Here is an 11,692-nt window from a genome sequence, read left to right on the forward strand (position 1 = left end):
TCATATACCCTCAAGTAGGGTGGCATCTTGAAGGTTTTTGGGGTGGAGTGAGGGGCAGCTTCTTCAGCGTATGGTTGTTCAACGAACCTTCCCACGTCGCGTTTTGGTAGCAACTTGGGAGCACCGGGGATCTTGTCGACCCTCTCCTGATGTTCCTTCATCTGACTGCGGAGCGCCTTGTTTTCATTTTCCATTTCTTCCATCTTCTTTAGGATGGCTGTTAGCGTGCTATCGTTGGTCTGCGTCTCGATGGGTTTGTCATTAGCTAGTGCAACTTCCGGTTCACCCACGGCAGCAGTGATACCTACCGTTGGTGTACACCCGATGTTACTTTGTGGTGACCTCTCAACTAAGCCGCTTAGAGTGCTTGTTAGCCATCTTTCCAGTAGCTCCTTGACCGCTGAGGGTGCTTCTGTAGCCGCAGATGTGGAAGCTCCTTTTTCGTGCAAGATCGTCAGACCTTCGGATGGGGAATGTGAGATCTCTGCACCCGGTGTGATGCTAGAGGTTGCATTCGGGATGCTATCGTCACTGGCCTCGTTGAGAGGGCCAAGGAGATTAGTAGTGACACCCAATATCGCTTTCGATCTTGTGTCATTTTCGGCCATTTTCTGTTTCTGTGTGGTGTAGAGAGTGGTAGTTGGTTGATCTCTAGGTGGATACTATGGTTTTGATTCTCGAAATCCCCACGGACGGCGCCAAATTGTTTGGCTCAAAAGTTAACAATATACTTTGTAAGCTAGAAAACAATCAAAAGTAAGAAAAGGGTAAATCGTAATCAAATATAGTAATCCTAGAGATGCAAAGATGATATTATTGTGGTAGATCTAGTATTGCAAAGTGATAATATGAACTCAGTAAGATATGTTCGTTTGAGGTAGAGATAGAGAGAGAAAGCCAGAAAATGGGAGAGTTGTATTAGATCCGAATCCCCCTTTTACAATGTGAAGGTCTCTTTATATAATAAGAGACCTTCCTCGAAAGAATCAAAAAGTTACAAAGATAGGTAACGTCTCCCTAGTGAAGACACTAAGTCCTAAACGATGTCGCTTTTGTCCCCACGTCCGAGTCGTACCCGCTACGTTAGTCGGCGTACACTCACTGGGCGTACCCACTGGCGTAGAGATGCTGAGGGTCAAATTTGACCCTATACATCTATATTAATATATATATAAAAAATTAAAAATTGTAATGCCAGCATAGATATCTATGGTAGATCACAGCACAATTAATCTTACATTTTCCATTTCTCAGTTATAAGTTATAAGTTATAACAACCCATGTATAACAATTTTTGCATTTAATCGATTTAATTATGCCAAAAAGAAACGGAGTCGAGGGCCGACACTGACGAAATCCAATAAACATTGTGGAGATAAATGTAATTAGATAATAAGTTTGGGGAACAAAAGGAAAAGACAAAACGATAATCCCTAATGTTCCGCTCATTGTTTCACCCCAATTTTCTCTCTCCAAACGAAGAGAAGTAATCTCTCTCTCTCTCTCTATTGTCCGACGACTAGAGCAGTAGTAGGGCTTCTTCTCTAACGTCCTTCACTCTCTCTCTATATATCTCTATACGCGGCGCACGTTAAACATCGCCGTCATATATCTTACGCCGTCGGAGGTAAGCTCATTATCCTGCCTGCTCATTTTCACCTGGTCCAACAAACCGTTTCCGACCCGCTTTGCATCCATACCCTAATCTAACCTGTAATACAGTTCAATATCTGTTCTATACTTCTATTCGATTTATTAGCTGTAATAATAAATTTATCCCCAATTAAACTATTACTACTCTTATTTTTTGGGTTCCTAGGGTTTTTGTTATTGGATCATTTTACAGTGAGATTTTGGGGGCCGATAAACATTTTTTTGGGGGCTAGAGAAAACATTGTTATATACACTTTTGATGCGTTGTGGGGTTCTGATATGGCCAATCATGGCGGCGTTGGGAGCAAATTTGTGTCTGTGAATTTGAATAAATCATATGGACATACTTCTCATCATGATAGTAAATCTTATAGTGGTTCTTATGGGCAGGCCGGGGGGATGGGCCGTGGTCGGCCTGGTAGTGGGGGTGGAGGAATGGTTGTTCTGTCCCGGCATCGGAGTACCCAGAAAATTGGGGCGAAATTATCTGTTCCACCCCCCTTGAATTTGCCTTCATTGAGGAAAGAGCATGAGAAATTTGATTTATCAGGATCGGGCGGTGGGGCATTGGGAGGTGGTGGTCAAGGGAGTGGGCCGAGGCCATCCTCGTCTGGTATGGGTTGGACTAAGCCTGCTGCTGCTGCTGCAGTTGCATTGCAAGAGAAAGATGTGAGAAGTGACTGTCAGGTTGTTGTTGATGGTTTGGATCAGACGGGGCATAGTGCTGATGGCATCAACAACCAGGTTAGTGGATCCTATATGCCCCCTTCAGCTCGTGGAATTGGAATTGGAGCTGCAGTTAATGTTCCTGCAAAAACATTTCCTATGACTGCTGAGAAAGTCTCCGTTTTGAGAGGCGAGGATTTTCCTTCTCTTCAAGCTGCATTGCCTGCCTCTTCTGGACCGGCAAACAAGCAAAAGGATGGTTTGAGTCAAAAGCAGAAGCACCTATCTGGTGAAGGAACATCTGACGAACAAAGAGACAGTTACAACATGAGTTCAGTGGTTGATATGCGTCCTCATGGGCACTATTCACGTCATGCAACTGGAAATGGCCTTGCAGAAAATGGGTTTGAAAGACATGGTTTAAGCAGTGCTCGTGGGGCGGATCAACCTCGGAAGCAGGAAGATTTCTTTCCGGGGCCACTTCCATTAGTCCGGTTGAATCCTAGGTCTGATTGGGCTGATGATGAACGTGATACTGGACACGTATTTGCAGATAGGGGCAGAGATATTGGGATTTCGAAAGTTGATAATTATTGGGATAGGGATTTTGACCTGCCTCGAACTAATGTGTTGCCCCATAAAACTGCTCATAATCAATTTGAAAGGAGGGGTCCTAGAGAGGCTCAGACTGGGAATGGGTTTACCATGGATGCCCTGAGAGGTGACACCTATAGCAGGGATGTGAGAATACCTAGTAGAGAAGGGAGGGAAGGGAGCACATGGAGGAACTCAATCCTTCCTAGGGATGGTAAAGTTCCAGACATTGCCAATGACAGGAATGTTGTTAGCTCCAGGGAATCTTTTGTTAACAAAGATTTAGGGAAAGATAACAGGTATGTCCCACCACATTTTGGGGACACCGCTCGTGATGAAAGTTTTACTGGAAGTCGGGATTATTCATACGGAAGGAAAGACACGGGTCTTGTTACTGACAGCAGACAACGGTGGAATCATGCAACAGAATCATCCAACAGTCGAGGGGTCGAGCACATGACTCAAGATCGCCTTGGTAGTGAAATGCCCAGCAGATTCAAGCGTGATGGCTTTCAGAACAACTCCGGGTCAAAACCTTCATTTGCATCCATTGGGAAATCACTTCCTATGACTGATCCTGTTCTGAATGTGAGCAGGGAGAAAGGTGGCCGTTCAAGGGGTGAAAGGCCATACATAGAGGATCCATACCTGAAAGACTATGAATCTGCAGGATTTGATGAAAGGGATCTCTTTCCTGGAGGACTTTCTGCAGTGATCAAGAGAAAAAAAGATGTGGTTAAGCAGACCGATTTCTATGACCCTGTCAGAGAATCCTTTGAGGCTGAACTGGAACGAGTTCAAAAGATGCAAGAGCTTGAGCGACAACGAATTATGGAAGAACAAGATAGAGCATTGGAGCAAGCTCGAAGGGAGGAAGAGGAGAGACAGAGACTGATTAGAGAAGAGGAAGAGCATCGACGAAAATTGGAAGATGAGGCACGAGAAGCTGCTTGGAGGGCAGAGCAAGAGCGGCTTGATGCAGTTAGAAGAGCTGAAGAGCAGAGAATTGCTAGAGAGGAAGAGAAAAGGAGGATTGTTATGGAGGAAGAAAGGAGGAAGCAGGCTGCTAAGCTAAAGCTTTTGGAATTGGAGGCCAAGATAGCCAAGAGGCAGGCTGAAGGGCCAAAAACGGATACTTTAGTTGTCACCACCAATGACAAAATATCTGCCATGAACAAGGAAATTGATGTTTCAGGGGGAGCTGATGTGGATAATTGGGATGAGAGTGAAAGAATGGTGGAACGTTTAACAACTTCAGCATCTTTTGACACCCCTGTCTTAAGCAGATCTGCTGATGTTAGTTCCCAGCACTATTCCTCTCGAGAAATTTTTTCAAATTTTCCAGACAGAGGAAGACCTATTAATTCGTGGAGAGGGGATGCACTTGAGAATGGAAGTAGCTCATCAGTGCATCTACAGGACCAAGATATTGGTCATCATAGTCCAAGAAAGGATGCATCTGCTGGAGGCAGAGCAGCTCCCCGAAAAGATTTTATAGGAGGAGCTGGATATTTGGCTTCTGGTAGTTATGCCAAAGGTGGACGAGAAGGATATACGGATGAATTTGGCCATCGGAAAGAGCATAGGTGGAACCTTCCTATGGATGCTGATTCATACACCAGGAACAGGGACATGGACACAGAATTTCATGATAATCTTTCAGATAGGTATGGTGATATTGGTTGGGGGCAAGCTCGTTCTCGTGGCAGTACTCGCTTTCCTTACTCAGATCGGCTATATCAAAATTCTGAAGCAGATGAACCTTATTCCTATGGTAAGTCAAGGCATTCTGTGAGACAGCCACGCGTGCTTCCTCCACCTGTACTCTCTACTATGCAGAGAACTTTCAGGGGTATGAACGATCACCCTGGTTCGTCGAACCTTATTGAAAATGAAAGCCATTATACCCATCATCGAGGAGGTGACTCTACGAGGCAGACAGGCTATCTTGGTGGCCATCCATCTGAACATGTTGCTCCCCTGCAGGAGAGCACTCTTGCAGAAGTTACTAAACTGAATAAAGATATGAGCCCAAGGTGTGATTCACAGTCTTCTCTATCTGTTACAAGCCCTCCGAACTCTCCGCCTCATCTCTCTCATGATGAATTGGATGAATCTGGAGATTCTCGTTCGGTATCTGTTTCCGCAGAAGGAAAAAATGTAAGTCTCTCTGGGTATGAATGTGCTCTCTTAAATGATAATTCTGCAAAAGATGCCATGAAGACGGCTTCCAGTTCTATCTCTGCTATTGAGGATGAAGACTGGAATGTGGAAGATAATGGTGAGTTGCAGCAGCAAGAAGAGTATGATGAGGATGAAGATGGTTATAGGGAAGAGGATGAAGTGCGTGAAGCAGATGATGAGAATCCTGACCTGAACCAAGAATTTGAGGATCTCCAATTAGGCGAGGAAGAATCATCTCACAAATTGGATAACTTGGTTTTGGGCTTTGATGAGGGTGTCGAAGTTGCAATACCAAGTGATGATTTTGAGAGGAATTCAAGGAATGAAGAAAGTGTATTTGATAGGCCTGAAACCTCTGAAGGTGGATCTGTATATGGGGTTCAAGTTGATGAAAAGTGCCTTCATCCTGTTGAGGCCCTCCCTGGGGCTAGTTTGGATAGCTCCTCCGACAGGGTCCAAGAAACTGAAAAAATTATGCAAGAATCTGAGTTTAGAGTGAGCACTGAATCTCACAGTGCTGCAGCCTCAAATCTATTGGATGGCGTTGATGTGTATTGCAGCCCTAGCTTATGTGCTCAGCAAACTTTCTCATCCCTTGGCACTCCATCTTCTATTGGTCAGACTAGTGTGTCAACTTTAACATCTTCTAGTCAGCCTGATTTACCTGTCAAGCTTCAGTTTGGGCTGTTTTCTGGTCCTTCTTTAATACCTTCTCCAGTACCAGCCATCCAAATTGGTTCCATTCAAATGCCTCTTCATCTCCATCCACCAGTTGGTCCATCCCTTACCCATATACATCCATCACAGCCTCCCATCTTTCAATTTGGTCAGCTCAGGTATTCATCTAATGTCTCACAAGGGATTGTGCCAATCACTGCTCAGTCAATGTCTTTTGGTCAGCCCAATGTGCAGGCTCATTACAACACCAGTCAGAACTCCGGTGGTTCTGTGCCTCCCCAGCCTGCTCTAGATGCTTCTACTCTGAGTGTGATGAAAGACAATGTTCAATCTCTTTCAGCAAATCAAGAACATGCTTCTGTATTGAGGCCTGGAGGACATAATGACAGTAAGCCAGCACAAGTAAGTGCAGAAAGCAAAGCTCTTACAGCCAACATTACCGGGATTGCAGGTGCTAGTGATAGAAAGCTTATCCCAGAGTCAGCTATTCAAGCTGAAGCTAAGGGCTTGACTAATGCTGATAGGCATTTGCAGCCATATAAGGGGAAGGGATCTGATGGCAAGCAGTCCTCTATGCTGCCATCAACTCGGTCAGTTCCTAATGAGAAAAATTATGCTGGGGGCAGGGCTCAAGGCCAAGCATACGGCAACAAGGGAAAAAGATTCACATATGCTGTAAAAGGTTCTGGGTTGAGGTCATCTTTTCCAACTTCTGATGGTCCTTATTCTGAGTCAAGTAGATTTCAGAGACGGCCTCGTCGAACAGTTCAGCGAACTGAGTTTCGAATCCGGGAAAATTCAGATAGCATGCAGTCATCCAGCATGGTTTTTTCTAATGACACTGGTCTTGGTGAGAAGTTAAATCACGGTGGGAGATCTGCTGCAGTAATTATTGCAAAAAGTGGATCAAAGAGAGGATCCTTCTCTAGTAAGCTACAGAAGCAAAATGTAGAGTTTGATCCTATGTCAGCAAATGTTGCTTCTCATGAGGTTGATTCCAGTAACAAGCCAAGCAAAGATGACAGAAAGGCTGTGCTACACAAAAGTCAGAATACTTCACACGCTGGCGAGGGAAATCATAAAAGGAACATATCCGAGGAGGATGTTGATGCCCCGTTGCAGAGTGGTGTTGTACGTGTTTTTAAACAGCCTGGCATCGAAGCACCTAGCGATGAAGATGACTTTATTGAAGTCAGGTCTAAGAGGCAAATGCTGAATGATCGGCGAGAACAAAGAGAAAAAGAGATCAAGGCGAAATCCCGTGTTTCTAAGGTTTTGGCGAGCTTTTCATATTTATTTTTACCTTTTGATATTTATGCGATGTTATATCTTAACCTTTTCTTAATCATGTTTTCAGCCTCCACGCAAACCTCGGACGACCAGACAAAGTATTGCAATCGCAACTAGCCCAAATAAAATCTTTGCATCTGTGGGTGGAGAACCACAAAATAAGAATAATTATTCAGATGTTACAGCCTCAGAAGGGCACGGATCTGTTTATAAGGATGTGTCCACTGGATACACTACCGTGGTGTCTCAGCCACTAGCTCCAATTGGAACTCCTTCAGGGAGCAATGGATCTCAGCCCGATAAACAATTTTATACTGCCAAGTATGTGTTCTATTGGCAGAATCATAGCAAAAGAACTTCTTGTCCTCCTGAAATGCTTATTAGTAAGTTATTCATTTATTTCGACAGGTTGCTCCAAACCACCTCTGGTAGTGTTGTTTCTGCTGGTGGAGATGACCTTGAGCCGGGCCTGTTGTTTGAGAGCGAGAAGAATACAGAGAATGCTACATCATCACCTCTAAACTCATGGTGCAGTGCACAGATCAATCAACAGGTATTTTCTTTTGTCGGTTTTAGTCCACCTAATTATCTGTGATGTTTTATGCAGTCAGGATACCACTTCCAGTTAGATCACTATCATTTCTGTCGTTCAAATTATACTTTGATGAGATGTCCAATGAAAAGTTTAACGCTGGATTTGCTAGCTCGATAGTAAACGACACAGTCCCATTGCGCACCTATGCTTCTAAAAGTTTTTATGTGCTAGCATTTTATTTGCGGGGATTCACCAGTTGTAATCTGCCGATTCAAAATATGTGTTTGCTGCCTTATTTTCCACTCTACTATTAGTTTTCCTCTTGCAAACCTAAAATTAATTGAGTGAGTATTCTTTTCCAAATTGTTGATATGGTATCAAACATATTTGGGTATATTTGGGCCAGAAGTCCGACATGATATCTTTCTTGAGCATCAGCTAAATAATGCCTTATTTTGTTACTGGGATTTTATCATCTGCTTTTTCATAAATGCTACTGGATATTCACATATTTTAATCTTTAGTTATTGGTGGTGTTATTGCTCGTTGGTCTTTTGTTTATTAGTGTGTTGGCTATGGGATCTATATTTTTTGTGGGTCATTATTGCTGCAATCATTGGCTCTGAGAGGTTTTCTGACTCACTTTGGCATAGGTTATGACCTTGTCGCAGAGCCAACTTGAAGAGGCTATGAACCCTGCCAGATTTGAAGCACATGCAGCTTCTGTTGGAGCTCATGGTGGTGCAGTCACTGAGCCCATCTTACCATCATCTTCCATCTTAACAAAGGACAAATCTTTTTCTTCTGTTGCAAGTCCAATTAACTCCCTGCTTGCTGGCGAGAAAATTCAATTTGGTAACCCTCCTTGTCATATCATATGTATGTATTATTGAGATGCGATTATATTGTTCGGGTAATCTAATCCACCGTTTAATAGGTGCTGTTACTTCCCCAACAGTCCTTCATACTAGTAATCGTGTTGTTTCACATGGGATTGGAGCTCCAGGTTCTAATCGAGCTGAAGTACAAATTTCCCGTAATATTTCTCCGAATGAAAGTGATTGTACCCTTTTCTTTGAGAAAGACAAACGTGCAAATGATCCATGTGTAAATGTACAAGATTGTGAGGCTGAAGCTGAAGCAGCTGCTTCTGCTGTTGCTGTAGCAGCTATCAGCAGTGATGAAATTGTCGGGAATGGACTAGGCTCTGCTATTTCAGAAGCTAAAACCTTTGAAGGTACGGATGTTGAAATATCCCAATGTGCTTTGTTTATCATTTGATTGTTCTGTCAGTAACCTTTATCAATCAGTCTGTGTTATGGCAGGCGATCAGCAATTGAGCAGCCAATCAAGGGCAGAAGAGTCTCTTAGCGTATCTCTTCCTGCTGATCTCAATGTTGAAACTCCTCCGATTTCATTGTGGCATCCCCTGCCAAGTCCGCAGAATTCTTCGAGCCAAATCCTATCTCATTTTCCGGGTGGCCCACCGTCACATTTTCCTTTCTATGAGATGAATCCTGTGTTAGGTGGTCCTATTTTTGCCTTTGGTCCACATAAAGAGTCGGGTGGCTCCCAATCACAGTCACAGAAGGCTACTGCATCTAGTTCAGGTCCTGTTGGTGCATGGCAGCAATGCCATTCTACGTTGGACTCATTCTATGGTCATCCAGCAGGGTTTACTGGCCCTTTCATAGGCCCACCTGGAGGTATCCCTGGGGTTCAAGGTCCACCGCACATGGTGGTCTATAATCATTTTGCACCAGTTGGACAGTATGGCCAGGTTGGATTGAGCTTTATGGGTACCACTTATTTACCTTCTGGAAAGCAGCCTGATTGGAAGCATACACCCTCATCCTCCGCAATGTGTATCACCGAGGGGGATATGAATAATGTAAATTTGGCTGGTTCTCAGCGGAATTTATCAAATATGCCTGCTACCATCCAGCATCTTGGCCCTGCTTCACCAATTATGCCCATGGCTTCTCCTTTGGCCATGTTTGATGTATCTCCATTCCAGGTAAGGAATGCGATTCCATCAGCGATGTGAGTTGATCTGTGGGATCACCCCCCGACCCCTTTTTTTTTCTTCTCTTTTTTCTCCCGATAGGGGGGGGGGGGGGGGAAGACAAAAAGGAGTGCATGTCGAAATGTTCCTTAAAATATGGAATCTGTATGCTCTAGATGAGCCGAGGGTATATCGGAAACAACCTCTCTATCTTCACCAGGTAGGGGTAAGGTTTGCGTAGACATTACCTTTCCCCTACCAGGTGAAGGTAGAGAGGTTGTTTCCGATATACCCTCGGCTCATTTAGAGCATTACAGATTCCATACTTAATGGAGTAAATCAATAAGTTCTGGCAAGTGTATTATGTCAAAAAAACAAAGATTGTTCTCCCCTTTGTGATGGAGAATACATGTTTTATTCTCTCACTTGATTCATTCTGACATAGTCGAAATTGTTTCCATTTCTTGGGATGTAACTTTTGCACAATGTTTTTTTTTTTTAAAAACATAATACACTTGCCAGAACTTATTGATATGCTCCTTAAAATATGGAATCTGTAATGCTCTAGATGAGCTGAGGATATATCGGAAACAACCTCTCTACTTTCACCAGTTCGGGGTAAGGTCTGCGTACGCACTACCTTCCCCAGACTCCACTTGTGGGATTATACTAGGTTTTGTTGTTGTTGTTGTTGTTGTTGTACTGCTCCAGATTTTTGTTGTGTGATCCATTGGTGCAAGTAGTTCTCGTATATAACATTGTACTTTGCTTTGGTTTCTACTCAGTCTGCACCTGAAATGTCAGTCCAAGCTTGCTGGTCTCATGTCCCTGCGTCACCTCTTCATTCTGTTCCCATCTCTCATCACTTGCAGCAGCAAGCTGAAGGCGCATTGCCTTCTAAATTTGGGCACGGTCATTCTGTTGATCAATCATTGAATACAAGTAGGTTCTTGGAGTCTCATCCTTCTGAAGCCTCTGATGGTACCCCCAGTTTTACTGTGGCAACAGTTGCCAATGCAGCTCAGTTTCCTGATGAACTGGGTCTTGTACATTCTTCTAAGTCGGGGACTACTAGTGGTTCTGCTCAGAGTCATGTCAGTCAAAGCTCCTCTGGATGTGTTAATGCAGATATTGGCAAAAATGATAGTCTTAGAAACGGTGTTAGCAACAACGGTAAAGAGCCGGCCAGCAGTGGTTTCAAAACACATTCCCAACAGAAGAATACATCTGCTCAGCAGAGTCAAAATGCAGGCTATAACTATCACAGGGGTGGGGGAATGTCTCAAAGAAATATGGCTGGAAATGATTGGTCCCATCGGAGAATGGGTTTCCATGGCAGAAATCAGTCTTTGGGTGCAGAAAAGGGCTTTCCATCTACTAAGGTGAAACAAATATACGTGGCAAAGCAAACCATCAGTGGGACAAAAACCACGGGATGAGCAAATTACATGGTTTAGAGATCTTGATAGGGAAGGATCTGGTTTTGAGAATATTTGTCAGTGGGACATTCAAGCTAGTTTTGGTACCTTCTTCCATTTACGGCTTCTGAAAATAACTTAATTTGGACTTAGATAATTGGTTGGTGATTATAGTTATCCTCTCAATTTTGTCCGAAACATGGATTACTAAGTTGTGGTTTGGCTGCTGAGTGATATTAAACCCTGTGCATGGCTGTTATCCGCAAAAACATTCAGCTCCTTTTCGCTTGGCTGCTTTTCATTAATTTAGCTTGCGTTTGGACATAATTCGAGCGGCGTCAAAAATCTTTTAGTTAATTTAATTTGTCGTAAATTTTCTATTAGGTGCCAGTTTCACTACTTCAACTCAGAGAAGTTTTGCCACATGTTTTAGTAAAAAGGGATCTTTCGACAATTAAGTTTGGATTAGAGCATGGCTTGTTTGTTGATATGGCGCTACTACATCGAATTTGAAGGCGGAAAGAGACGATATATCTCGCTGTTGAAAGGAATATGAAGGCAGAAATTCCATTTTCGTTACTATGGATTCGTACTTGCAAATATGCTTCAGTAAGGCCATAACAGTTAACGTCTGTTAATTTCTGAGACAATTTGTTAAAGTAAAGATCA

The 11,692-nt window shown here is 43.4% G+C and overlaps 1 protein-coding gene across 3 annotated transcripts; it reads left to right on the plus strand.

Moving 5' to 3' along the window:
• Positions 1 to 1,422: 1,422 nt before the first annotated feature.
• On the plus strand, positions 1,423 to 11,481 carry LOC109213654. Of its 3 annotated transcripts, none has more exons than XM_019377474.1 (7): positions 1,423 to 7,047; positions 7,133 to 7,386; positions 7,474 to 7,618; positions 8,254 to 8,455; positions 8,538 to 8,837; positions 8,911 to 9,617; positions 10,391 to 11,481. In XM_019377474.1, exons 1-7 carry the CDS (start codon positions 1,933 to 1,935, stop codon positions 11,042 to 11,044), a joined length of 7,377 nt encoding a protein of 2,458 aa, XP_019233019.1. In that variant the 5' UTR covers positions 1,423 to 1,932; the 3' UTR covers positions 11,045 to 11,481. The 3 variants fall into 3 exon arrangements, with proteins under 3 accessions (XP_019233019.1, XP_019233020.1, XP_019233021.1); XM_019377475.1 differs by having other exon boundaries at positions 8,926 to 9,617; XM_019377476.1 differs by having other exon boundaries at positions 8,272 to 8,455.
• Positions 11,482 to 11,692: the final 211 nt, after the last annotated feature.

The sequence above is a fragment of the Nicotiana attenuata genome, unplaced genomic scaffold (genome assembly GCF_001879085.1).
Source record: "Nicotiana attenuata strain UT unplaced genomic scaffold, NIATTr2, whole genome shotgun sequence".
In the NCBI taxonomy this organism is placed as follows: domain Eukaryota; kingdom Viridiplantae; phylum Streptophyta; class Magnoliopsida; order Solanales; family Solanaceae; genus Nicotiana; species Nicotiana attenuata.

Excerpts from the sequence above, each read along its gene's own strand:
- LOC109213654 (XM_019377474.1), top strand. The coding sequence starts at position 1,933 with ATGGCCAATCATGGCGGCGTTGGGAGCAAATTTGTGTCTGTGAATTTG. Across the intron at positions 7,048-7,132 it reads CGAAATCCCGTGTTTCTAAG|CCTCCACGCAAACCTCGGAC; the intron begins GTTTTGGCGAGC and ends TCATGTTTTCAG. Across the intron at positions 9,618-10,390 it reads TTGATGTATCTCCATTCCAG|TCTGCACCTGAAATGTCAGT; the intron begins GTAAGGAATGCG and ends GTTTCTACTCAG.